Source organism: Porites lutea, chromosome 4 (assembly GCF_958299795.1).
Source record: "Porites lutea chromosome 4, jaPorLute2.1, whole genome shotgun sequence".
In the NCBI taxonomy this organism is placed as follows: Eukaryota; Metazoa; Cnidaria; class Anthozoa; order Scleractinia; family Poritidae; genus Porites; species Porites lutea.
In genome coordinates this window covers 19,868,636-19,895,807 of record NC_133204.1, presented here as the reverse complement: position 1 = coordinate 19,895,807, position 27,172 = coordinate 19,868,636, and the positions used below count along the sequence as shown (strand labels likewise).

The 27,172-nt window shown below is 38.4% G+C and overlaps 1 protein-coding gene across 1 annotated transcript; it reads left to right on the top strand.

Moving 5' to 3' along the window:
• Positions 1 to 25,631, top strand: LOC140932805 (uncharacterized). The gene is made up of 23 exons (XM_073382313.1): positions 1 to 157; positions 4,196 to 4,269; positions 4,947 to 4,999; positions 6,329 to 6,344; positions 7,364 to 7,424; positions 7,636 to 7,690; positions 8,695 to 8,750; positions 9,146 to 9,200; positions 11,363 to 11,418; positions 12,222 to 12,276; positions 13,585 to 13,640; positions 14,454 to 14,508; positions 15,227 to 15,282; positions 15,388 to 15,442; positions 15,595 to 15,650; positions 15,820 to 15,874; positions 16,587 to 16,642; positions 17,088 to 17,154; positions 17,947 to 18,008; positions 18,107 to 18,196; positions 18,922 to 19,137; positions 23,179 to 23,236; positions 24,287 to 25,631. Exons 1-23 carry the CDS (start codon positions 74 to 76, stop codon positions 24,418 to 24,420), a joined length of 1,581 nt encoding a protein of 526 aa, XP_073238414.1. The 5' UTR covers positions 1 to 73; the 3' UTR covers positions 24,421 to 25,631.
• The last annotated feature ends 1,541 nt before the right edge of the window (positions 25,632 to 27,172 follow it).

Genomic DNA, 27,172 nt, shown 5'->3' with positions numbered 1-27,172 from the left:
TGAGCAAGGATTAGCAAGGAAGTTATCTTCTTGATTTGCGAAGCAGCTTCTTTTTCTTTTTGCTTGTGGAGAAATGTGGAGAGCGGGGCTTGATACGAAAGGGATTACAACTGGTGGGGATGATGATGATGACTGGGAAACTGATCCAGACTTTGTGGTGAGTCTTTAAACGGATGATTTGTTCCGTAGTGTCAGATTGTATTGAAGCACTTTCTGAATCAATTGGATCATCATTCAGCTAATGGAATGTGCAAGAAATTTAGGTTGGTCTGAGAATAATTATGAAAATTTACTTTTGTCCAGTTTTTGATCTTCTCAAGAATTGAGAAAGGTAAATACCGTAATGATGAACTACTTCGGCTCCTGGCCCTCGCTGCTTTTATTATACTTATTAACATGATACAGAGAAGCCTGTTAAATTAATATGTATTATGTTTTTACAAAATGTTGGGAAAATGCTGCTTAAAACTTTCAATGTCATTTTCATACTTCAAGCATTTATTGTGAGAACCCTGCAAATTGACTGCAAAGTTAATGTCAGAGTGAAAATAATAATTATTTAATTAATTTTTAACTTAAGGATTGAATTGGTAATAATTTTGTTAAGGCTAATGATGTCAATAATCAGGTGATTAATGGGAATCAGGGTGCAAAGAAAGTCAGTTTTACAGCTTGCCATTCGGGCAAGCTGTACATGTACCTAGCATGACTAGCCCAAAGTCATTTCGACTAGCCTCCCCCAAAATGTTTGATGAACATTGATTACAGTTCTTCTGTAATTTGAATACTGGAAAAAGCTTCACTTGCTCATTGGGCAAGTTAAGAACAGTGGATTCACTAGCCTAATAACAAAATCCACTAGCCCCAGGCTATAGGACACTACTTTCTTTGCATGTTATGGTATACTTGCTATAGCCAGTAAATTTTTTGATTTATGAAAAAAATAACATTGAGCTAATTGTATGATGCAAAGAATAGTGTAACATGATTTTCATTGCATATAAGGGATTGGCAAAGGTGGCTGAAAGGCTTTTCAGTTCTGGATCATTTTCCCTATTCTTAAAAAATAAATATTAAGTGTCAGTCAAAGCCTTGTTTGTGCCTTGGTTGTGTGTGTGTTTTTCATCTCATCTTGCAACAAATTCTCAGATGTTTAACCCTTTTGCCGCTGAAGCTCACAAAACTGTCCATGCAGATCCTAGTCCTTTTTACCGCTTGTGACATCATCAGTTTGAACAGTCAAGGACAGCCTTGTCCGCTTACATGTGCAGGGTGAAGAGATCTTTCAAACCATACCAAAATGAGCACGATTCAGACAAGGACACTGGCAAAAAAGGCAAAAAACCACGTAACATTGACCTGAAAATTTCCATGAAAATCTTGTTCCACTAGAACCCACCTGCGTTTTCTTTCATCTAACCCTAAGATCCTAAAAGCTTTCCCAAAAACATTTCCCACCATTAATGAAGCCTACTAAATGCCTAGCCAAAGAAAAAAAAAGAAAGTAAGGCAAGAGAAGTAAAAGAAGAGGAGAGGAGAGGAGAGAAAGCAAAAAGTAAAGGTCAAGACTGCTGTGTGCACTTTTAAACCCAATCTCAAAATTTTGCTTTCTGTGCATAGCTGAACTTCGCAAGTTAATATTTTTGCATCTGGACCAAAAGGCTGCAAAGTTTATGACCCGTAAACGGTTTTGTGGTAAGTTTTAGTTCTTTTTAGCAAGACAGTGACCAGAAAATCGCTCAACAAGCTTTAATCTCATTTTTACGCTAGATTTCCAGGGGCAAAAGGGGTTAAACAAGAAGTGTCTTGGTTTGGTGAGTCGTGGAAATATCTTCTTGCACCATGAAGGACAGAAATAGTTTTTACCCTGCTGATGCCTTATAAGTGGTTTATAGAGAAGCTTACATACGCAGTATAGTTGGATAAAATACCACCAGATTGGTACCCTGGGTACCAGAGGTTTTTCTCGCGTGCGGCGGGAATTTTTGGTGTTGGCTGAAGGCCGACACATTTTTGGCCGGAGGCCGAAGCCACGAGTGGTGAAGCCGCGAGAAAAACCTCTGGCACAGAGCGGTGCTTTTTACCGTTCCCGTTGACCTTTGAGCTTTTTTATCGGTTACATTTACGCCAATCAGATTGAAAGTCTCCAACTGTGATCATGTGAGCCGGCACGTGAAAAAATGTCCGGGGGGGGGGGTACTGCCATATATGGGCTATATAGGTATGTGCCGCTGTGAAGGGTATGGTTGTCAAGCAGTTTACTCTAGGACAGGGTATATAAATCAGAGTGTTTGGGTCTAGAATAGGGTATCATTTTTCAGGAAACTGATCAGTTGGTTGAAGATTTTATCTAGACTAGGTAAACAGCTACTCTAGGATAGGGGGATTTGGGGAGTTTACTCTAGTATAGGGTAGCAAAATTCAGCTGAACTAGCTCTGGTATAGGTTAAGGGCTCCATGGTCCCAGCGACACATCCCCACCCAGAAGTTCCTAAAGTACCCCCCCCCCCCCCCCCCCCCCCGAGAAATGTCCAAAGACCCACATTATCCTTAGCAAAACAGGTTCGAGTTTAAAATTCATTGCTTTAAGAGTAATCATGACTGGGTCACATAGCAGTTCTCCATAGATGATGTAGCTTCAGTTTAAGTTGCAATCCATTCTTCGAGATTTGAAAATCACTATCCATGCGAATTTAACATCCTGCTTAAAATGCTAACGAGCTGGGCCCAGAATGACAAAACATTGCAGGAAACCGTCACTTTCACGGACAAAAAGAAATCGCTCATAATTAGTCAGATCCAGGAGGCACCTTGGAGAAATTAAACAACCTAAAACCCTTATTTAGCCGCATTGAAGAGCTTAACATTATTTTCAAAAGAGGTCAAAGAAAATGCTCTTCCTAATCCATCAATACAAACTATTTCAAAACATGTTGTAATTGTTTGAAATAGGAAATTAGTAAAGCTTAAACCGTATTGCTACAAAAGCTGAATTGGTGATGAAAGGTTAATTGCGTTGGATAAAATTAAATACTCTACTTGTTTGCTCATAGCTTTTAACTTGTCCTTCTGGTATATTGCTTATCATGCTCCTTCAAAGCTTTCCAAAGCTGCCATCACAGCACTTCTCGCGAGTACAACAACAGCAAAGTTGGAAATATTCTTTCATGTGCTGGTCTATTCTTGTCAACCAATTGTAGCGTCTGTTAGACTCAAAGTCCCTCAGGCGGTCATTAGGAGCCAATCAGCCGTCGTGTCCAAAATCTGGATCAACTGATTTAACCATGCTAACGATTGGATTGGCACCATCAAAGCAATAGCGCCCTGCTCCAGAGGCTTTTCACGCGAGTCACTATAAAGACTTGACCGAAACCGGAAACCGCGCTAGAAAAGTCTCTGGCACCAAGGGTACCAGATTGGAGATTTTCTTTTTTGCTGTGAGACAATATGAGTCTTTTCATCTGCCTATTTATTCATTTATTTATTTATAAACTTCGCCAAGAGGCCTGGATCACTCACAGAGCAAGCTCCACTACGAGGTCCAGAGCCATGCATGTTTTGCGAAGAAAGCTTAGCAAAGATGAAATTTAGAGCTTTTCCGGAACAGATAGGTCCATGAATTCTATCGCATGAAAGCGTTGATTACTTTGGAATAAGTGGACACTTCAGTGGTCGAAAAAAAAGAAGAAGAATCTTAATTAGCAAAACTTCAATTGTTGTTTGCAAAGGAGTCTTGTGATGAGCATGTGGTTTATTTTCGGCAATGACTGAAATGACGCGCGGTGTTCTTATCACATTTTTTATCTCTGGCAATGATGTAATTTCTCTTGAATTGAGGCCCTTGAATTTTCGTATAATAATATTATCATACACGCGTATAGCCTGTGTATGGCCTCCAGCCATTGCCAACACACGTACTAAATCAATTCAGAAACAAATCATCAAATACAATATAAAAAGTACCGTGGATAAATTTAAGGAGGAAGTGAAAAACCTTTAGCGAGTAAATTAATTAGCCTGCGAAAACAGTTGTTTTCTCCTCTCTCTTCGCCGGTTGCAAAACGTCCCCAGCAGCAAAGAGTGAGGATAAACGGCTGTTTTCACAGGCTAAGAATTAATCACCTCCTCATTTCTTATCTAGTCTCCAAGCAAGCGAGACTAACACTGATTTGAAGAGCTTTCTTGTTTCTTGTAGAATGATGTGTCTGAACAAGAACAAAGATGGGGAGCAAAGACAGTGGAGGGATCTGGACACCAGGAGTCTATAAGGTGAGTGTTAAGCCTTACATTTTACTACCCAATACCTGTAACATAAAGTTAAGTTCATATTATAGTTGACTCCGGATAACTCGAACCCTTGCTAACTCAAACCAAAATCCTTAGATTTCCCCTGGATTTACGTCATACTTCCTACTGTAATTTTACCCTCGGTAACTCGAACCTTAAAGAACTCGAACCTCCGCTAACTCGAAGTATTTTTTCTTCCCCTTCAGATCATTTCTATGTAGTTTTACCCTTGACAACTCAAACTACATTTATGTTTTAAGAGCATGACAAGTCCAAAAAAAGGAGCGACAATGTTCTGTACTCCGAAACATCATGAAAACAATGAATTTATTTCAAAACGACCATGTATTCTTTGTCTTTGCTTCTTTGTCAGTCCAGTTCAAATACAATGTTCAGCCCTGTTATTCGTTATTTTTGCCATTTGCTTATTTCCTTATTTTCGGTTATTTACTTCAAGCTCTTGATAACTTGAACTCCCAATAATTCTAAACGTTTTTCATTTCCCAAGAAGGTTTGAGTTATCAGGAGTCGACTGTACATGTATGAGTCATCAAGTGTCATGAGAAACTCTGTATGCCAACCCAGTACCATAATGACTGTATATGGACCTTTCCATCAGGGATAGTCAGTGATTATTACACATAATTATTTTTTTCCAGTATAAAGGATCTGCGACAAGGTGTCACTACAGACCATGCAAAACTGAAACATGGTAAGTTTACATCATGAAAGATTTTAATCATCGTGGATAAAGTGTATGAAGGATTTAGTTTATTGTTTGTCTCACAATTGTCACTTTTACATTATTGACTGCGATGTTTCGACCACATACTGCAGGTCTTGATCAGGCAATAGTGTGGATTTACTGAGTCAGACTACAGTCAAACCTCAGTAAACAGCCCTGGATATAGTGGTTACCCTGTATATTACAGTCACTGGACAACTTTCCAAAATTTTCAGTTGCCCTATATTTTCTGCAAAGTTGACCTGAATGTAGCAGTCACCCGGTATATATCAGTCACCTTGCCATTTCTCAAGTGACCATTGTACACAGGTTTGACTGTATTTGTACCACTGTCATTGTTAGTGATTGGTGTATCACGAATCTTGCTCATGGTTGGTGGGTTTCGATCCAAAGCATTATTGGGATTGTCAGAGGAGGAAACTGATCCCTCAGAGGTCCACTGTGTTAGTGATTGGCTGTTACATGTATGTATTTTGATTGTAGGCATCCAGGCTTCAGGAATCTCAATTCCACTGCCCCTGTTGATGTTGTTAGGGTGAAGTCTTATGTTAATAGCCTCTTTAACTCTACGAGAGTACCAGTGAGGGTCTTGGTCAATAAACTTAACTTTGTCCCAGAGAGGATGATTCCAGGTCTTATTGGTGTGTTCAGAAATGGCCGAAGTTTGAGTTTGTGAAAGCTGTATATCCCTATCATGCTCCTTAATCTGTTCATGCATGCACCTTCCTGTTTCGCCAATGTATACTATCGCCTGATGAGGACCTGCAGTATGCGGTCAAAACGTCTTGATCAATATCAAAGTGACTATCATGAGACAAACAATAAACTAGACCCTTTATGGTAAGTTTAATGAGACATTCAGCCTGGCAGATATTTTCTGCTCTTTCTTATGATTGAAAAAATAAAATATCCTCAGGGGCAAGATATTCTCATGTATTAATGTGAATTAGTTGCTGTTTAGCAGTAAAAAAATACTAAATCTTCCACACATAATGGTATAGAGGAGATAATAATAATTATTACATTCTTGTTGCTGAATTATTCAAATACAGTACATGTAATATAACACAGAAACAAATCGCTATTTTCTTACCACAAAACTAGCACCATATGGTCGTTAGAACCTCTTGTAAATAACCACCTCAGAAACAAATTGAGCACCATTAGGGCCCCCTGGGAAGGCTATCAACTTACTGATTGGGAAAGGTGACTTGTTTGGCAGGAAGAAAATTAACTAAGTTAGGGTCTTCACCAATGGTCCATCTTTTTGTGCTAATCGATCTTCTTTTATTTCAGAGGAACAGGAGAGTGGGTATCCTTTGGAATCTTTTCAGGCTTAACACCAACATTGATTTCTAATAGACCAATTTTGAAAAATTAAAATGATTATACATGTACTTGGCTTCGCAGCTCATGAAACAAAACAAATCATCTTGAGGGTCAGCAGTGAAAAATGCATTTATTTTGTCTTACTTTATTATAGAAAATGAATGCTCCATGAAAATTTAAAAGTTATTGGAAATTAGCGTGACTTACATTGATGCAAATTTAGTGGGAAAGAGAGCATAATATTTCAAAATGAGGAAATCAATGCGATGTTCACAAAGAAACAAATCTAGTTTAAAAGATAACAGGAACCAAGTTCAATGCACAATCCAAAATGGAAACTTTGTTCATGGTACTTTCCCTAAATGTACAAAGGGGGGCAAGTGAGGAAATCTTTGCACTTTGAGGTTTCTTCACAGCGGTTTCACTGTTACTGGCAGATCTCCACCTGATCAGATGCCCCTCTTTCGTAGGTGTCAAGAATGTCAGAAGTGGCCGAAAATTTGGGGCCAAAATAGTAGAAATTATTATTAAGGTTGCGGAAATTAACGCTCCACTTTAAATAATTAATGGTGCGGAAATGAGCATTCACAAAAATAAACGCAACTTAAAGTAATGCAAATTTTGGAATTAATTTTAATTTCGTGAATTGTGTTAATTTCATATAGTAAGGTACATGTAATCCCCCAAGCCTTGGAGCCAAGTATGGTCAAATTTAAATAACATATCAAAATTGGTCTTTTGTCTGGGTCCAATTTATTGTTGTTGTGTACTGAAGGTTGATCAAGGTCTACCGTACAGAAATGCAAGTATACATTTACATGTAACCAGACCGACTACTGAGACTGAGAAAAGTGAACGACGAAAGATTGGTACAAAGATGTTATTCTGATGAAAAAAGCTGGGGTAAGCAGAAGGCAGAGGGTTGAAATGGGTTTTGTCAAGTTAACATTAAAAAGTAAAGGAATGAGTGTTTTTATTTTTAGTCCTTAATTAATATTTTAGCCCAAAAGCTTCTTACGGTTATGGTGGAAAGTTTGGTGTTCAGAAGGACAGAATGGACAAGGTATGTCAAACATCCATGTATTTATAATTATTTTGATCTGATCCAGGATGTTATTCAGGCTTAACTTAAGATTCCGGGCCCACGCTTGACCTGAATGAGATCGGAAATGTTTAAAATGTCATATAAAGACTGGAAATCATTAACCCATGTTATATAAAGCAACTGTTATTATATGAACAATAAATGAAGTAGTAATAATAATTTTTTTCAGAATGTAGTAGGATGGGAATATGAAGGAAAGGTCGACAAACATGCTTCACAAAAAGGTACAAGTTCTCAAGTAATTAATGTTTATATCTTGCAAGCATTAATTGAAGGGGTATATGCTACCTGCAAAAAGTCACATTTTCAATTGAATTAGCTTTTATTTTTTTACATGTAAGTTAGGAAAGTGAGAATTTGATAATAATTATACAGATTTAGCCAAGGCCAAAAGAAATTAATTGAGAAATTTTCTTTCTCAAGTAATCTTTTTTTCACAACTTATGCCGTAAGCAGAGAGCAAACTGAATTCCATGTTAAAAAATGGACCTGAGCCCACGATCAATTGAAAACCAAAACTTGTTCAGCAGGTACATGTAACTTAATACCTGAACTTGTGATATAGTCGTGTGCCACTGGGCAGCAGGTATCGTTTTTTGTCAGATGTTAATTGACCATAACATGGATGTACAATACCAATTTAAACAGATAGGATATGCCTCGGACTCCTAGCTGGCTTGTAGTAAGTGTGCCATTTCACATCTGCTAACATGAAGGGGTGGATGTACAGACAATTCTGTCAGAACCAAAATTTCCCAGATTCATAGACAACCAAATTTTCTTACCCATGGTGCTCTGCTGTGCGCGCGAGAGCTCCGCTATTAATAAGCCTTAGGGCCTTTATTATTCAAATCACTTCTTCAAAATTTTATCAACTTTTTGGTGAATTACCATTATAATGTTTGAATATTGCTGATAATCAAACTAGTTTCATCCAAAAATGACAAAAATGAAAGTGGGAGTTGTCACAAAGGTCTGGGGGCAGGGGATTTCCACCTGCTACTATGAGCATGTTTCCTGGCTAATTCTTTCTTGGGGTACAAAAGGAAATAGAAACTCCTAACTTTTCAGTCTTTGACCCAAAATTAATTGTAACTGATTACATACCCAGTAACTTGAAATCTTGAGTGCAATCCTTCTTTTAGTTAGTTTTATGTTTTTTTTTTACATGTGTTTTGGTATTTTCCATATTATTTTTGTTAAAATACCTCGTTCTATTGTGTGGCAGATTATTCAACTGGTTTTGGTGGCAAATATGGAGTGCAAAAGGATAGGGTTGATCAGGCAAGTACACTGTTGACCCAGCAGAGGTCAGCTGAACTCTCACACAAGTTTTAAGAATAATTTTATACAACATGAACTGGTACAGAGAATTCAGACTTGTTCTTAAAGCAATAAATAATATGAGGAAATCATGTGGGATTTCCAGGAACACATTTTATATAGCAAATAAATTTATAAATTTATGTGATTTCTGTAAAGCAGATTTTGCATGGAACACTTGCTGAGTATTATGTAGTTAGAAATTGTCAGAAATTGTGGATTATATTTCCAAGCTACATGTACTTCCCAGTAGTAAACCAGATAACAAAATCGAATTAGCATTTACTTTCATTTATGGTTCATTTACTTTTTCATTTTATGTCTTTTTGAATAATTATTCTTTATACACTATACAGGTAGCAGTTGGCTTTGAGTATGAAGGGAAAACTGAAAAGCATGAGTCACAAAAAGGTTGGAAATATGTTGTCCTCGTCTACAAAATAATTATGTAACTTTACTAAAAATCCTAACTAAAATGTTGATCCTCAATTTAGTCCTAATGGTTTTTAAACAGGCAGGTTATGAGGTACAAAACTCAGTCCAGGTCACTTCATTTACATACTTACCAGACAATCATTTCTATTGTTTTCCCTATATGTAAATTTATTTAGATGTTATAATTCACAAAGGTTTCCCATCACTGTAAATGTGTAAAAAAATAAATATTAAATAAATGAAATAACAATAAATAAATAATAATCATGGAAACTTTATTTGTGTTTTTGAATTACAGTAAAAACCTGCAACTAAGAACCTAAAAATTAAGAACCTGTTAACCTAAAATTGGTCATTTATACCCGCTATAAACAAGAACCTATTTAGCCTAAGAAATTTAAAACAGGTTCTTATTTTCTAAAATCACACTAGTACATTACAGCTGCATTGCAAGAATCATATTTGAAGCAAAAAAAGCAGATTGCCATTGTTGTAAAAATACTTTTTAAAGAAAAATGAGCGCAACATATGTAGACTTACAAGGCATACTAAGCAATATGTAGATCAGCACACCATTATGTATTAAATATTATATATTTTATTCTATTCTATATTCTTAAATGTTTTTTTTGGGGGGTGTGGCTGAAGAAAATAAAAGTATAGGCTAATGACCAACTTGTTTGCAGCTGTGTTTTAATTGTTTTTTCTCCAGGATTAAGAACCCATTTTAAGAACCTAAATAGCCTAAAATTCTGTTAACTACCATTTATATAAGAATCTGTTTAGGCTAACTCCTAAAAATGTAGGTTCTTAGTTGCGGGTTTTTACTGTATGTAAAAGTGTAAATCTTGCTATGTATAGGCAATTTACAATTGGCTCCTTGAGATTGAATTATTCCAAAACAAACAAACAAAAAAAAAAACACACTAAAAAAATCAAAATTGCGTAAAGTCTGGGCTATCAACTTCAACTTCAACTTCAACTTCAACATTATTTCATAAGACTATTGGTTACAATGGACTGGCCTGCAAAATAGCAATTGCTAATCTAGGCGGACCAGTTAAAAGAAAAATAAATTGAAAGGAAAAGAAAGGAAAGGAAAAGGAAGGAAAAACTACAATTTTAAGTTATGAAAATTCTTCGGAAATTTTCTGGAGTTTTTCTTTCAATTCAGCTATCTCATTTCGTAAAGATTGATTTTCCTTCCTCAGCTTTTCATTCCCGGTCATAATTGGCAGAAGAAAGACTCAAATTCTAATCTTAGCTCGGACCAGTCTCTATCCCAATTCCTATTTGTATAACTTAAGATGTAATATGTTTCTCTAATGGCTGTATTTATCATTTTTTTGATTATAATTATAATGTTGCTGCTCTTTGTCAAAGCCAGTGTCATTCATCATGTCTAAGAACATGGAGCATTCGTCGGAGAAAGCATCAAGGGAGCTCATGGAGAGAGTCACAAATTTCACACATCTGTAATTTCAACTCATTTCTCTGATCAAGTTCTGATATTTTTCTTTTTTACACACTGCATTATTAAGGGTTGACTTGAAAACAACTGTTAATTCTAGAACATATAGGCACTTTGACTGGATTAGGTAAAGAAGAATAATAATAACAATAGTAATAAAAATGATGTATAAAATCAATGAGGGAGATCAAAATAATTAGTAACAGCAGATTTAAATGCGTCCACGCAAGGCTGATCTAATAAAAAGTAAAGTGTTCCATTCTTTTAGAGTTCTGGTCAAAAAAATTGTACTTTTAGGTATTGCTTTTACTCCCAATTAGAATGTTTAAATGAGCCAATCTGGTCTGAGTTTCGTACCAGCACTTTTTAAACCTCAGGCCCCAGTTGTTCAAAAGCTGGATAGCGTTATCCATCGGCTAAGTCTCTATCCAGTGGATAAGTATTGGGGGAACCAATTGCACTATTCAGTAGATAGAGATTTATCTGGTGGATAGCGCTATCTTAGCGCTAGCTTAGCATGATTAATTTCTTCTATCTACAGCTATGTTAAAATCAGTGTTATTTTATCTTTATAAAATAGAACAGTTCCACAGAGAACAAATTTTTCTATGTAATTTGTTCTTTTTGCTTAATAGTGTTGATTAAATGTTCCATCCACTTTAAACAGACTATTCAAAAGGCTTTGGTGGTAAATATGGAGTTCAGAAGGACAGAGTTGATCAGGTACAATAATTATTTATACTGTATGTATTAACTCTGTCCCAATGTATATTTGAGTTATCAATTACAGTCGACTCTTGTCTTGTGAACACCCGCTATAACGGACACCCCCGATAAAACAGACGGTAGCCAAATTCCCCGGGCAAAAACAAATTACAGGTACAGATGTTTGACTGAAATAAACTCCTGCTATTAGGGACTCACACTAAAGAGGACACTAACTTGAGGTCCCTACAGTGTCTGCAATAAAGGGAGTTGACTGTACTTAAGTACTGGTATAAGGTAAGGTGAAGGTAAAGGCGCACTCTAGCCAAAGGCCCAAAATGGCTGGAGCTTATCCCAGTTTCATTAGCATGACGCACTTAGGAGTATTGCTACTCCTCCCTGGACAGGATGCTTGTCCATCTCAGGGTTACCCCCCAGCAGTATGTTGTCGGTACCCACTTATATACCTGGGTGAATAATGACAAAGTGGAGTAAAGTTCCTTGTCTAAGGAAACAGTGTGATAGGCAAGGCTTGAACTGCGGACCTCCAGATCTGGAGTTCAAGGTGTTAACCACTCAGCCTCTCACGCCTCCACAAGTATTGATATACAGCTGTATTTATTCACTTCACTATTAAAATAAATATAATCAACATATTAAGCATACATATAGTGGTGAGCAGATCTCAAAGAAGATTTGAGGTGATTTTTATTTAATAATACTTTTACTTCAGAACGGTTTTGAGATAACATCTTTATTTACTGAGTATGTATGATCTTGCTGATTTGAGGTGACTTTATATATTACTTTTGTGCCTTTAGGCTGCAGTAGGATGGGAATATGAGGGAAAAACTGCTGCACATGTTTCTCAAAAAGGTTTGTTACTTAATGTGTTTATACGGGTGTCCATTTTTTTTATTTTCTTAAATGAGTTGCTACACTTCAGAAGTTTGTGAACATATAAGTTTAACCAACTGCATCGCTTAAGTGGAAGGTGGTTGCCTGGGATACCCAGGGTCTTCCACTTTGGCCAGCCAGCCCCTAGATAAAACACTGCCCCGATGGCTGGCAAATCCCCACAACCCAGCCATGAGTCCCCATTCCAGGCACCTGTCACACTGATGAAACAGTGGAAGGAAGAAAAATAGGGGATGGGAGGAGGGGAAGACGCCAAATAAAACCACCCCACAGACCACTGCACAAATACTGGACAAAGAACTCACAGATCCTGGCAGTGTTCAAAACTACCACATACGTGTACCATGTGAGCCTGCACTTATGGGATTGACTGCTGGATGCCAGCTAAGCTCATAGACTGCTTGACTGCTAAGCTCGTGGACCATTTTACCGCTAAGCTCGCCAACCGCTTGACCGCTAAGCTTGTGAACTGCTTGACCGCTAAGCTTGTGGACCACTTGACAGCTAAGCTTGGGTGGTTAACTTAGTTAAATTACATTTAACCGAATTATAATTATAAGACCTTTGGACATAAAATGCAGCTTAAAGGTGTCCAAGTACTAACATCAGAAGTCCATTAGGAAAAAAATGCTGAGTCATGGTAACCTCTTCCCATCAAGAATATACCTGCCAAGTCTCACGCATTATGCGTGAGTCTCACGCCAGTGGACTATTAAAGAAATTGACCTTGCGCATCAAGGAAAATTTCTCAAGCTTGACTCACAAATCTGGACACATTGTTGTTTAACACCTGTGTCTTTTTCTTGTGTTCTAACGAAATCAAAGCACACTAAAATTGTGGTCTGTTTAGTAGCTTAGGAAGTGCTCAAATGTCTTCAGAACATCTGCAGACATTAAATTTTTTGGCACTGTTTTGAAGTCTTTGGAAATTCATTGGAAATCTTTGGAAGGTGCCGAGATGTTTCCGGAAATCTCGGTCATGACAAGGTGAAAATCTCAGGCATTTGACTCAGAAAAAGTTGGTGCAGTGTAGGCATGGAGGTTTTAAAACCTCCAAAAAAACCTGTCACCTGCATGAATACAGATGGTGTTAGTAATGTGACCACATGACTGTGTGATCAGAAAAAGACCATTTTTCTTTCCTCGTACAATTATAAACCCTTTGTAATAAGTTAAAATTAATTTTTAATGTAGTGCCTAAAAAAACTATTAACTTGCATTAAAGTGTTGACAGCTTTTTTGTCGTCATATCTGTGTTTTCTGTAGATTACTCCAAAGGCTTTGGTGGCAAGTATGGAGTTCAGAAAGACAGGGTTGATAAGGTGACATAACATTACTGTAGAATTTTTACACTGTCACAGTCATTAAAAAAGTAGGTGACAGGATTTTACATGCTTCCCCAAAAAATGAGAAAAGTGTGTGTGCATCAGTGTTAATCCATTGATACTATACATTAAAGTGCTTTTGACTATGTAATGGAGATGGTCAAAAGAAATTTGACAAATTACATGACCGAAATATATTTTTGCAGGCAACATATAAAAGGAGCCTGCAATCCTTTGCACTTCCCTTAATAATGAATGGAATGCGTAAAACACAATCTGATCATGTGCGTTTGCATCTCCTATTGCTGATACTCTCGTGATCACGCACGTTTGACCTTCTGTCACTTAAAATTTACACAAAGCACCAGCATTGTGGCAAGAGCAATCTGCCCCTGATTATAAGCCTGAAACTTTCCTGCACTTTCTAACCTTTGGCAGGGTTGTCACTAAGATTTCAAGTTGCCGGGTAAATACAACAAGTAGGCGGGGAATCAAATGGCTAAGGATTTCTTTTGGTTCTATTTTTCTTCTATTTTCCGATGAAAGTAGCCAGGGAAAATCCCCGGCCCCCGGCTCTTAATGACAACGCTGCTTTGGTCATTACTACTTTATACGGTTATTAATATTAGCAGTGAAGTTGTGCCTGGGATGGTAAGTTCCCCTTCCTAAAATGTTTTACTTTAGCTTGTTGATGTAAGGGAGGATTGATATTTTGGTATTAAAACAGGAATCACATAGGGCTTTTTTCACACACCCCTTCAGTTATAGTATTGAATGGTATTATTGTTGCATGTTGTTATTATTTTTTAGGCTGCTGTTGGTTGGGAGTATGAAGGGAAAACAGAAAAGCATGAATCACAACTCGGTATGCACAATAAGTTAGCGCTTCCTAAGATTGATCATTCCAGTGCAGGGCTCGAAGTTAACTTTTTACTGCACCTGCAAAGTTTTACTAGTAAGATTTTTTTCCACTAGCAAACTGGTGAGACCACTAGCAAATTCTTTCCCTTTGTTTGGGAGACATGGATGATTCTAACTCGCAAACATTTGCTAGTGGATATTTTTCTCTCTCGCCGATTATCAAAGTCACTCGCATTTTGCAAGTTTACCACCATTAATTTCGAGCCCTGCAGTCAAGTAAAACAATACAGATACAACACAAAACAACACAGACTCACAAACAAGGCATGGCCTTGTCTTAATAAATTTCAAGAACTTATAATAATATTAATTTAACCTGCCGACTACATGTATTTATGGCTGCAGTAGTCGTAGAGAACTTGATTGCAGCGTGGAAAGTAGCAGGTTTGATCCTTGGGGCCTGACCTTTACTCAAGATCCTAAAATCTTAAATGATAGAAGAAGAAATAGTGTTGGCCTTGCAATTTCAGAGGTTGGGTGACCACATAAAATGTTGATTTCTTCTCTGGTAGGGGATGTGAAAACACCGTCTTACGGTATAGTGGTCACCATTCCTGGCATGCACTGAAGTATGTCATGAAAAAGGTGTACAGATGGGTACAAGTTTGTCTATGTTTGTAGAAATAGCTACATTTTGAACCGTTGTGTTTATCCTTAAACAGATTACTCTAAAGGCTTTGGAGGCAAATATGGTGTCCAGAAAGAAAGGGTTGATCAGGTACTTTTGATTTCCATGTATGTGCACTCTTTTGAACTTTGTTATACCAAGTGTGTATTAATTTATGACCAGAATATTTATTGATTGATTAATATTTTTGTGCAGGCAGCAGTTGGTTATGACTATGAGGGGAAAACCGAAAAACATGAATCTCAAAAAGGTAGCTAAATAGTGCTTTTGGTGTCTGCTAAACTGAGGATGATTTGAAATGAGCAAAGTGACTGATGTAGCACATCTTACTTGGATGTGTTTTTTATTACTTGAAATGCAGTACTGTATTAAACAGAATATTAATTCTGTTTTCTCAAATAGATTACTCTAAAGGCTTTGGAGGAAAGTATGGAGTACAAAAGGAAAGAGTAGATCAGGCATGTTAAGTGTTGTTTGTTTAATGATATTAATTATTCAGGGCGGGTAATTGTCTGCCCAGAGTTTGAAAGAAAGGTCATGACCAAACTTGTCTGATACTTTATTGGCATATGCAAGTTTCTTGTACTATTCTTAGTTATATATAGTTTTCATTATATTTTTTGACAGTCTGCAGTTGGATATGATTATGAAGGCAAGACCGAAGCACATGCCTCTCAGAAAGGTTGGTAAATCATTTTGCTCTCAATTAAAGTTGGTACTTGTTCAGGTCTAGGCTTAATTTTTATCTATGGTTGCGGTGAAGAAGTAAAGAAAATAATGATGAGTTTCTTTTATTTACAGTTATCTGCATAGGCAGTTTGAATTAACTGTGGGAACAAACCCTTATTAATATGGGGCAAAATGTCTGACATAATGCCCTAACTGAAAAATTAATTTGTCTAAGAGTAAAATTACAACTCTGCATGCAATTCATTATTATTGTTATGGTAAGTTGCATTTTATAGAGTAGTTTCTCATTAAGGTTACAATGAAATGATTACGTAAAGGACAAAAAATAACCTTTTGTATGCTGTAAAGAGATCGGACTCGTGCGCATAGTTTTACACTTAATTTATTCCAAAATTACCCCTTCAGTGATCTTTTAGCTTGTCTCTGAAACACCCAAGGCGCTCGTCTTGCTAGAAATGCAACAGAACTGAAACTAGCTTTCAAGTTCAAGTAGTCCATATGTGTTCAATAATAACGATCTATTAATTAGCGTTAAGCATTTGTGCGATAACTGTTGTTTCTGCTTTTATGGATTGTCGCTGGCGCTGTTTTTGCAAGTTCACTTTATTGTTTTTTGATTGACCTGTCTCAGAAGTTACGTGTACAGTACTGCTGTTACAGTTTTTTTTAGGCAGTTGCTTGAAGGTTCAGTTATTTTGTTGTAGATTATTCCAAAGGTTTTGGTGGCAAGTATGGTGTACAAAAGGATAGACAAGATGCCGTAAGTATTGACAGAGCATAACAAAAATAGTATCCATGACTTAAATGTTGCTTTAGTGAAAATGTGGTTTTCCTCCTCTTGCGAAGGCAAAATGTTGCTTGATCAAACCTTGTCCATTTGAATTGTCTGTACTTTGAAAATTGTGAGTTGAAAGCCTGAGGGAAGCGACTACTGGGCGCCTTATTAGAGCTTGGCTGCTTAACTGAGGGTTACAAAAACAAAGTCGCACATAGCATTTTACTTTAGGAAGCACATAACCGTGTTCACGTTATAAACCTGTGACCAGTGAATACCATTTGTTGGAATTTGGATATGCTGAGTTTTATGAAGGAGGGAAAACCGGAGCCGGCCACTTCAGCACAATACTACAACCATTTACTCGTTTCTGTCTTGAAACACTTATTCATGTTGTACCATTCATTTCTACTTATTTTCTGGTCTTTAGACGGCTGGCAGTTATGATGAAATGCAAGAAGTGAAGTCAACATACCACACTGCAAAACCTCGTGCAGGTAAGATTCGTAGTCCCACTAAATATTTACTGGGACACGATACAGGTTGAGTCTTGGTTGAATATTGTGTAAACAATTCTGGTCATGCAGTCTCGAACAGACTTAAAGGGGCTAGGTTACGCTATTTGCTGTCATTGTAAAGAAGCCGTAAAACGTGTCTTCTCATCTATTGAATTCTGAAGATAATCGTCCAGTTTTGTTATATGCCTGCAAACAGCACCCACCCCCCCCCCCCCAAAAAAAAAATTATTGTGGTAAATGTTCCCTGATAAAATCAATTTTAGGTCCTCTTCATACGCTACAGGAGCATTTTGTGTCTGTATAAGATAAGGTACCAAGTAATGACGTCGGGATACGACATAAAACAACAATGTCCTCGTGAGATAGCCCCTTTAAGTTCCCAAGAAGAATCAAACCTGTGGCTTCCTAATTTGCAGTAGTAAGCGGCTTAAAGTGAGTATTAGGCCTTCCTCAGGTGTTGGGAGTGGGGAGATTTTAAAAGGTGAAGATGGGGGAGGAGGAGAGACGAAACTGACATATGACAGTTTATGGAGGTGACAACACATGCCCGAAAATGATGTTGTGAAGGGACATTTGTGTTAAGCTTTTCTCCCTTGCACTTTCTGCCCCTCTCCCTATTTGCCCTTTCTGTTGTGGGGAAAAAGGCAGTTTACTTGTTTTCGGGGATGTTGTTTTGACCAGTAGCATTGTGTTTTTTTACCATGGGGGAGAGGGAGAGTAAGGTTAGCCTCATGGAGTTTGTCTTTTGTTTCTGGTTTCCATCTTTGGTAGGTTCTGGTGCAGCAGGCAATTTGAAATCAAAGTTTGAAAACTTGGCAAAGGAACAAGAAGAGGTTAGATATTTTTGAGATGAAAGTTTATTGATGCCTACTTTTTTGCGTAGAACAATCAAAGGTATGTAACTTTCTCGTGAATTAAAAATATGACGCAGGAAAATAGAAGACGAGCAGAAGACGAGAAGGCAAGGCGACAGGCCAGAGAACAAAGAGAGAAAGAAGTCAATGAGAAAAGACATGCAGAAGTAAGTGTATGCCCATATTTTTTTTCTGTTAAATGGAAGGCTCTTTTACTTAGTAATTTCCAATTTAGTAGCCGGCGAAAACTGGGGAAATGGCCCTAGCGGCGAGGAGTGAGGAGAAACAGCTGTTTTTGCAGGATAGTTACCAGCCGCTGGTTGGGAAATGAGCCTGCACTCCTCCCCTGAGGGAGTGGCAGAAATCGAGCCTACGTTTCATTTGAACGAAGAACAACCATGGGCAGGTTGTTCAAAGCTGGGTCAAGACAACCCAGGGTTTTTTGCGAAATGTGACACCAGATATGAAAGCTTAAAAAGTAAATTACGTTTAATTCATTTTGCTTACAATTTCATGCCCTTCATAGGATAGAGAGAATTGTCCGAGAAAATGCTTTTGAACAAAAGAAAAGTAAACCTGGGTTAAAATTTGACCCCGGCTTAGTGCTATTCGGCTTTTGAACAACTGGGCCATCACATGTCCTAAAAATACCTCGTAAATACTACATGTATGTGCTTTGATTGATGCAAAGCTTGCCTTATATTAACCTCACATGAAATTCTTTATGCTGCTTACAGACTTCAAATGTGGCCTATTGAATCCTTTGAAATGCTCAACTATCTTGAACACATCTAGCATTTTGATTAGTTTTAAATTATGCAGAACCCATCAAAGTTCCCATAAATTTTCGGACTGCGTTCATTACTATAAGTGTATGTAATGACTTTTACAGCAGGAAGCACGTGACAGAGAGGAACGTGAGGAAGAAGCTCGCCGTGAAGCAGAAGAGGAAGCCAGACGACAGGAAGAAGCTGAACAGCAGCAACCACAAGACGAAGCTGAACCAGAAGAGTTTTATGAACAATTATCTGAAGAACAGGCAACCCATGAAGAACCTACAGAGTTGTACGAAGAAGTCACTCAAACACAGGAGACTCAGGTAGAGCTGGTAAATATATAACACTTAACAACCTGGGCCGGGTTGTTCAAAGCAGGGTTAAGGTAGCCCAGAATTAATGCAAAATATGTATGCAGATATAAAAGCTTAAAAAGCAAATTCGGATTCTTTTTATCAACTAGTAATACTGTGAAAGGTTTGAACCCAAGGGTCATTTCATAAGTAGGTTGAGTTTGATCGTCCGGGTGAACGTAGTCCTGAATAGGACTGTTGTTGTTGACTTGACACAACTTGTGCGGGAGTCATCTTCAGAGTCAAAGCCGCGGAGTTGTATCACATCAGTTGATGGTATTATCCTCTGCTTATTGACCTGATTGGCCAATTAAGTCGCGATGTTATTGGTCGTCTGTCAGTTAAGCCGTGATGTTATTGGCTATTAAGACTCGCAATGTCATTGGTGCATTTCGATCCGTCTATTGTCATAGTTAAACAGTCGTCTTTTGTTAGCCAAATTGTCAGTTGTCTAGTCTTTCTCTCGTAGTTAGATTTGCTTGATTCCGTCAATAAGTCGTTTGTACGGTGAGGGTAACTGTTGACTACGATTCAATGGCGTTTGTTCCAAGTTTGTAAATCAGCTTTCTAAAGTGAGTAACAGTAGTGAGCTATAGTTGACACTACAGCTGCGCCCGCTCTGTATGTTGTCGGTCACTTGTAGCCTTGGTCCTTTTGGTTGCTCTTTTAAATATACTGATTCATATTGAAGATTTTCACACATATAACATACAATAAGTGAGTTTTTTAAGGAGCTTTGATCAAAACACCCTCGGCGTTTTGAAACTTTTTTCACACTCGCGTTCTACGGTGGGCATTTAAGACAATACTTTGCCTTGAAAAAGCGTTATGTATGAAAAGGGAATAGATGGACAGAGAATTTAACAGAATTTAATTGTCGGGGAATTTCTGTAATCGTCTACCCTGCGAGCAGTGTCTTCATTTTCCTGGTGTGAGCTGGCGTGCGAAAAGTACTGCTACGCATTTCACTCACACTGCGAAAATGTAGCCTCTGCTCGCAGGGTATGGTAATCGTCCATCGTTCTACTGATAAGATAGCTTGATTTACTTGTTGGCTTAGGAAAACTTGCTTGTTTGTGGACTGAGTCTTACATTCATGGCCCAAAGTGATTTGTGTCAGACAAGTTTAAAACGTTTCTAATGAAAGATTTGTGAATGATAAACTCGTGTCTGGCAGATCCTCCCAAGTGCTTATAGACAGTTATACGCCATTTATAACTTACATCCGCGCATATCGACTTTCGGTCCATAATTTCGGTCAAACACAATATTTCCTCTTTCATGGTCTGTCAGTTTTTTTATGTTTGTTTAAGAAAGTAAAACGAGACAAAGAAATGAACATTTCAGTTTTGCTTTAATACTTTCAAAACGGCTGCTCTAGAGAATATCAGTGAACACATACGAAACGCCTAAAAGTATTGAACTATGACTGTACAATGACTGTCACAAAATCAACCCAAGCGGCCCCTTTGGAAAGTTTCTGTTTTACGTCATTCTAACCATATCCTACTTGTGGGCGTGCAGCATTATTCCGCATTGAAAGGTCATCATTACCCAGCGATTCCGCGCGGCGTGTTCAAGCAAATCGAGATATTTTTCTGGCATACTAACCGCATATTTTAACAGTAAGTGCTTTCTTTTATATACGCGCGAGCTACTAGGATGCCTCCTCGGGGTTTCGGCTTCTGGGTGAAATTCCTGCAGGGGCAACAATTTGATGATTGGGTGCTCTGACCAGAGTAGAATTATACGAGAAAATGCTTTTGAACAAACGGAAAAGAAATCAGGATTAAAATTGAAAATGGGTTAGCGCTAATCGGCCTTCGAACAACCGGGACCTGCTCAGACATATGCATGGGTCAACTTCGGCGGTCAACGTTTGGCGGGTAAAGTGCACTCTGACGTCACAGCCCGCTAAAAGGCTTTTTACCGGAAACAGTTTCATTCTTTGATGTTATTTGACCTGGCAGTTGACCAAAGATTCCGGCGAAAACAAAGATGACTAAGGTCGGAACACAGGCTAACACATAGACTTCGAGCAGTCCCCCATTTTTCCTCAGGGATAGTAGAGTGAGCGAAACGCGAGCGCGCGTGAAAATCACCCCACACGAGAAAAGGCACATTTTTCTCTCTCCCATCCGCGTGTCGCCTTTTCTCGCACGTACACATGTACACACGTACTAGGTGACTAGTTACAGTAACACGTTGCGGCGACACGCCGCAGCGACAAATCGTTTCGTTTGCACTGGGTAATATTTATGAACATCTTTGTCTCCGAAATAGAATTTTGTCGCCCCAACAGGTCGCACAAAATCAAATCAACTTGTTGCAGCAACTTATCGCCCACGCTGTGCACGCGGAGTGATTCGCCGCGGCTTGTGTGTTCCGACCTATACTACGAGCAGTCTCTCTTTTTTCTTGGTCCGTCGAGCAAAACGCCCGAGACACGTAAATGACCACGCGTGACTGAAGGCGAGAGACGGGAGAGGCACGACAAAGAAGAGACTACCCGCAAAGCCAGAGAGAATGGTCTTTCACGGTCTAGTGATTTTTTGGCGTGAAAACTGAAGTGTTGACAGGCCAGAAGATCTTTTGTCTTCTCGGGCTGCCGCCCTCGTTTCTCGTGTCTCGCGGCTTTGCCGCTCAATGCTTGCGCGCGCCTGCACTCCCCCTACTAAATCTGAAGAAAAAGAGACTGCTCGCAGTCTAGTTCCGACCCTAAGGGTTGATTTCCACTGTCGCGTAACTTTTCCCGCGCGTAAATGAAATGGAGGCAATGTATGAAAGGCCACGGGTAAACGTGAAAGTTGAACAAGGTTCATTTTTAACGAGGAGGCGTGACCTTCGAAACATTGTCTCTATTTTATTTTCGCGCGTAAAAGTTACGTGCGTACGCACGGAAAAATTACGCGACAGTGGAAATCCACCTTAAGTAGTGACACTGACGTTCGTCGCTCTTTTTCGCCGTTAACACTTACTGTTAAATTCGTTGTATCGCGCTGCGCGTTTTGCAAACTTCGAAGGAGTTTTGGTTTTTTTCTGTTTTCCGTCAATCATCCTAGCGGACCTCGTAGGAAACACATGTTTACTTTAACGAGTGTAAAAGGTCATGGTTTGTGATTGGTGATTGGTGGATTTCGATCTGTTTGGTTATTTACTGTGTTGCTTGACTTGTGATCGTCGTGTGTGGGGCTATAGTCGGCTTTCTGATCTTTCTTAATCTTGTCACTTGCAAGAATAAAGCGATGTCTGCCTCCTTCCTTCGACAAAAATTCCACTCACCATCGCGATTTCCTTCGCCATTCTCCGTTTTGTTTTTGCCAGCGTGTTCAAATACTGTGATTTGCATTAACCCCGGCCCCACTCAAATGATTGACGGAACAGAAAAACCCAAAATCCCTTCGAAGTTTGCAAAACGCGCAGCGCGATACAACGAATTTGACAGTAAAGCCCCAATATCAACAAATTCTCCAGACTGATCTCCATATATTTCCCAAAAAGTATTTTCCCTTTGGTGAGCATTTTATTAATTCTCACAACCCTTTCTTTTGATTATGTACTGTTGTTGTTAGGAGAAAATTGATGTTGGTCACTATTGGGGCCTAAAAGGTTTAAAAGTCAACTTGTTGTAACTTGTGTTAGGGCCTGTTTACATGGAGGTGGAGGACCCCTGGACCCAGCTGTTTAAATGCTGGATAGCACTATCCACCGGGTAAATCACTATCCAATGGATAAGTGTTAGCGAAATCAATTGTGCTATGAAGTGGATATTGAGTTATCCGGTGGATAGCGTTATCCACCCTTTGAACAACTGGGGCCAGGTAGGTGAGGTGACATGTAGCGGGTCATTCCATCTATCATGCAAACGCGGTCAAATTAAAATGAGAGATTGAATGGACTGGCGGGTTGGAGAAGAAATGAAAGTCATTTCACACTTGGTATTTTACTTGGCATTTTACAGCGGCATAGAAAATATTTAGACTTTTATATTCAAATTTTCGACGTTTTCTTTCTTTTCAGGAGGCAGCTTCACCAGACACTGGAAAGAGGGCGAGAGCAATTTATGATTATCAAGCAGGTAAATGGTCAGAGATACATTGGTGATCCGTTCATGACAAACATAAGTGCTTTAGGGTGTGTAGGTGTAAATTCTAATAGGTCAAAGGTGTTGTGATATTGATAATACTATCATCATTAGTCGAATATTTGAACATTTTCAGATTTTCAGTTTCTGTGAAGACAAAGTGATAGCCCAGAAATTATTGGAGGAGTTTTGTAAAACCAAAAGCATTTTGTAAAAAGAGGGGTTCAGATGAAGGGAATAAGTAGCTACTGGAATAATTCGAGTCGCTTGTGCAAATGTGCAAGGGACACCATAGTCATTCGTACAAGAGAGGTCGGAGAAAAGATTAAAAGCTAAGCAAATATTGCTATACATCGCTAATTTAATCGTAAGTGTGCGAGCTTTGTTGTTGCTTTATTAATCTGCTTGTGTCAACCGTCTTGGTATTTTGTGTCCGTAATTGTGGAATTTTTTTGCGAGATCGCCATTTTCTTTACAGGACCCGCAAGGGGATAAAAAATTAGTTCCTTTTTTCTCTAAATAGGCAACGTCTTAGTCTCCAGAACAGGAGGTTCGATTCAGAGGTCACACACGTTTATATTCTATAATTGGTTTTTCTAGTGATATCATAAGGCTACCAAAGATGGAAAAAGATTTCTCCACCATATTAACTCTTAGCTGTGTGTTCTCAGATTAACTCCCCTCATTGTACAAAAAGAATATTTCATCTTACTGTGAGTGGACGCCTATATGTCGTCTATAGCTAGTTCAAGAATTATTTTCTCTAGTGATATCGTATCTTTGGAGAAAATAATTCTTGAACTAGATGTTGCATGGGCATCCACTCACAGTATGATAAAATATTCTGATTGCTCAAGCAAAGGGGGGCTATCAGAACGGCGTCCATTTTGAACTAACTGTATCACGTGACCAATCGATTTTGATAATGTAGATCAAACGCAAGGCATGATGGGATATATGCAAAGTCCTCTTTTGTTTCCTTGGAGACAATTATATTCAGTAGTTTAAAAACATGGCCGTTTTGTCCATTTTCTCTTTCGGCAGATGGTGAAGATGAGATTTCCTTTGATCCTGACGACATCATTGAAGATATTGATGAAGTGGATGAGGGATGGTGGATGGGGACTTGTCATGGCCAACGTGGGTTATTCCCCGCTAATTATGTAGAACTGATATGAGAATGATATGATTGAGTAAAACAGTCACCCCGAGGAAGTTCACAGTCCAGGACCAGAGTTAAAACTTTTATGTGATTTTGCTTTCGGCCTTAATAAGGATCTTGGAGATAAAACTAAATGAAAGTTAATAACTATGGTTGATACCTTGAAAAATGTAGCGAAACAGCTTTCGTAAATAAACTGCAAATCAAACTTTTTGATCTGCAGTGTTCTTTGCAAACATTGATCCTTCTTCTCAAAAGACAAAAAGGTATTAAATTGAAGTAAAATAAAATGCTGGAAGTGCCAGCGCAGGTGACTTCTGTTAATGATCACCTTATAGGTTTTCATCTTTACACTCAAACGCCCTAGGGGTGCTCGTCGGGAAATTAGAATTAGATCAAACTGGGCGTGGTAGCCCAGGCTTTATTGGCTTCCAAAGGAGACCATACTTTAACACAATATGACAGCATTTTACCATTTTACGTAGATATTTTTCCATGCAGCAAGTGATAACTTTAGGGCAAACATACTGGAATTCCGTTAGTCCAAAATCCGCAAATTCTTCCCGGAAGCGAAACGACGAGCATTCGGGTCACTAAGGGAATCGATGATGTGCCTCTCGGAGTAAAAGGCTACGAACTCTTAACTTTTGTAAAGGAAGCCCGTCGTCGTTGGTGGAATTGGTACTGTACCGTAATAATTTTATACAATAAGGCATTATTTCTATGTATAATTCATGATGCAACAATACATATGGCTTTTCGCGAAAAACTATAGTTAGTTTACTTCTCAGTAATTTATAGTACCGTGTGGCAATAAATTTTTGCGGATGGCGATTTTTTTTGTGGGAACTTATTTTTGGTTTTTCTTACTGCGATTTCCAGAAAGTCCCGGACAAATCATTGATTATATTTCGTTTTTATTGAGAACGTGCAATTGAAATACATATTCTCAAACAATACTACGGTGTGTGTACGCTGGTAAAACTAGCAAAACAGATTTCTTTTTTATTACAAATACCCTGTAAAAATTTCGTGCCACACGGTATAAAACATTTCTTCTGCAAATGTGATAGTAATTATGAAAAATACCCATCGTCTATTGGCGAAATTCTTTTATAATGGTTTTAGACAAATAGAAAAGCTCGTTTACAGATGAAAAATATTAACTTGCATTAACATCCACTGTGTAAGAGTTATTAATGTTTGTAATAAAATAAGAACCTCAGTAATCAGGTTTGTTCGTTTCCTTGCCGTGAGGTTGACCTAACTGGCCACAGCTACTTTTACTACAGGTGCTGGGCTATCTCTTACCATACAGAAGCATAGAGGAAAAAATCACATTTTGACTCAAAATCATGGGTTAACCCCTTTGGAAAAAAAGAGAAGCGACAACCGGAAATTAATTCTAGGTTACTTTCCTAGCAGCATCTCGCGATTCTTAAAGGCTGTATCTAAGGTCAGAAAAAAATTGAATGATAATAAAGTTGTCTTGGGTTCACGTCCACAGTCGATAAAACGTGAATACTATTATCCCCTCCTCATTAGGCATTAAGGTATGGGACAAGTGATTTCTGTCTCGCTTACCAAAAGTCCCCCTCGTCCGGACCAGGGGGCCCGTTTCTCGAAAGTCCCGATAATTAAAGGGCCCCGTAAGCTGTCTCCCTTTACCTTAAAGATCGAGGCCTCAATAGTTTTGCATCTAACATAATAAAACTATCAGGTAATAAAAAAAAAATGGAGTAGTTTGCTAGCCAGGACCCTTGCTCTTATTCTTTATATTTCGATTTGAATATTTGATTTCGGGCCCAAAAAGTTACCGGAACTTTCGAGAAACGGGCCCCTGGTCCAGTTATCTGCACGCAGTTACATCCAACCAAACATCCCCAATCCCGAATCCCCAGCCCTAAACTGGTCCGAGTCCCCATATCCTAACATAACAATTATCTCAGACACAAAAGAATGAGATTATGAGTTTCATTTTTTCAAGGTCTTAAGCCGCGCCTTAAGCCAAAAATTTGAAATTTCTCGTAAGTTATTTTTTTTAATAAGCCTATATTATATTAGAGTGATTTAGTTAGAGTGAAATAGGTAGTAGAATAATACGCAACAATTATGCACTAATTCCATTGTCCTCTTTTGTTTATTTGTGGGTATTTTGTTGTTACTATCTGTTTCACGTTTCAAGTAAACTCATTCAGAGATCGCATTAACGCAGAAATCGTGCATTTTTACGCAAACGAAAAATGCATCATCAAAATTTTAATGCTTTATGTGAGAGGGGGTTTTCTTGCCAAAACAGAAACAAGACGGGCCTTAGAAACAGAGTGTGAGAGCAAAACTTAGAGAATCTTATGAAAGTTGCAATTGAGGGGGCCCCGCTTGCAGAATTTGATTTTGAGAGAGCCAAGCAGATCTTTAAAGGGCACCGTCATCGTAGAAAATAGTGACGCCTTTAATATGCTTTACATTGACTATGCTATTCTGTTCATCTCATTCTGTCAAAAATAAATCACACATTGGTCAAAAGCTGGGTTGTCAATAGTGTTTTCATATGACGTCACAGCGGCCATATTGGTGTCCCAAAACAATGAAACGGCGGCCAAGTTGGTGTCCCAAACCAATCCTGCCGGAGTTGAACTCTCTTCTTACGCAAATGCTTTCTTTTGTTCCAATAAATTTGCACAGATGCTGGCCAAGTGAGTGAATATACTCTATACTTTAATGTAATGATAAGGTTGGGTAAATGCAATTAAGAATTCATTGCATTG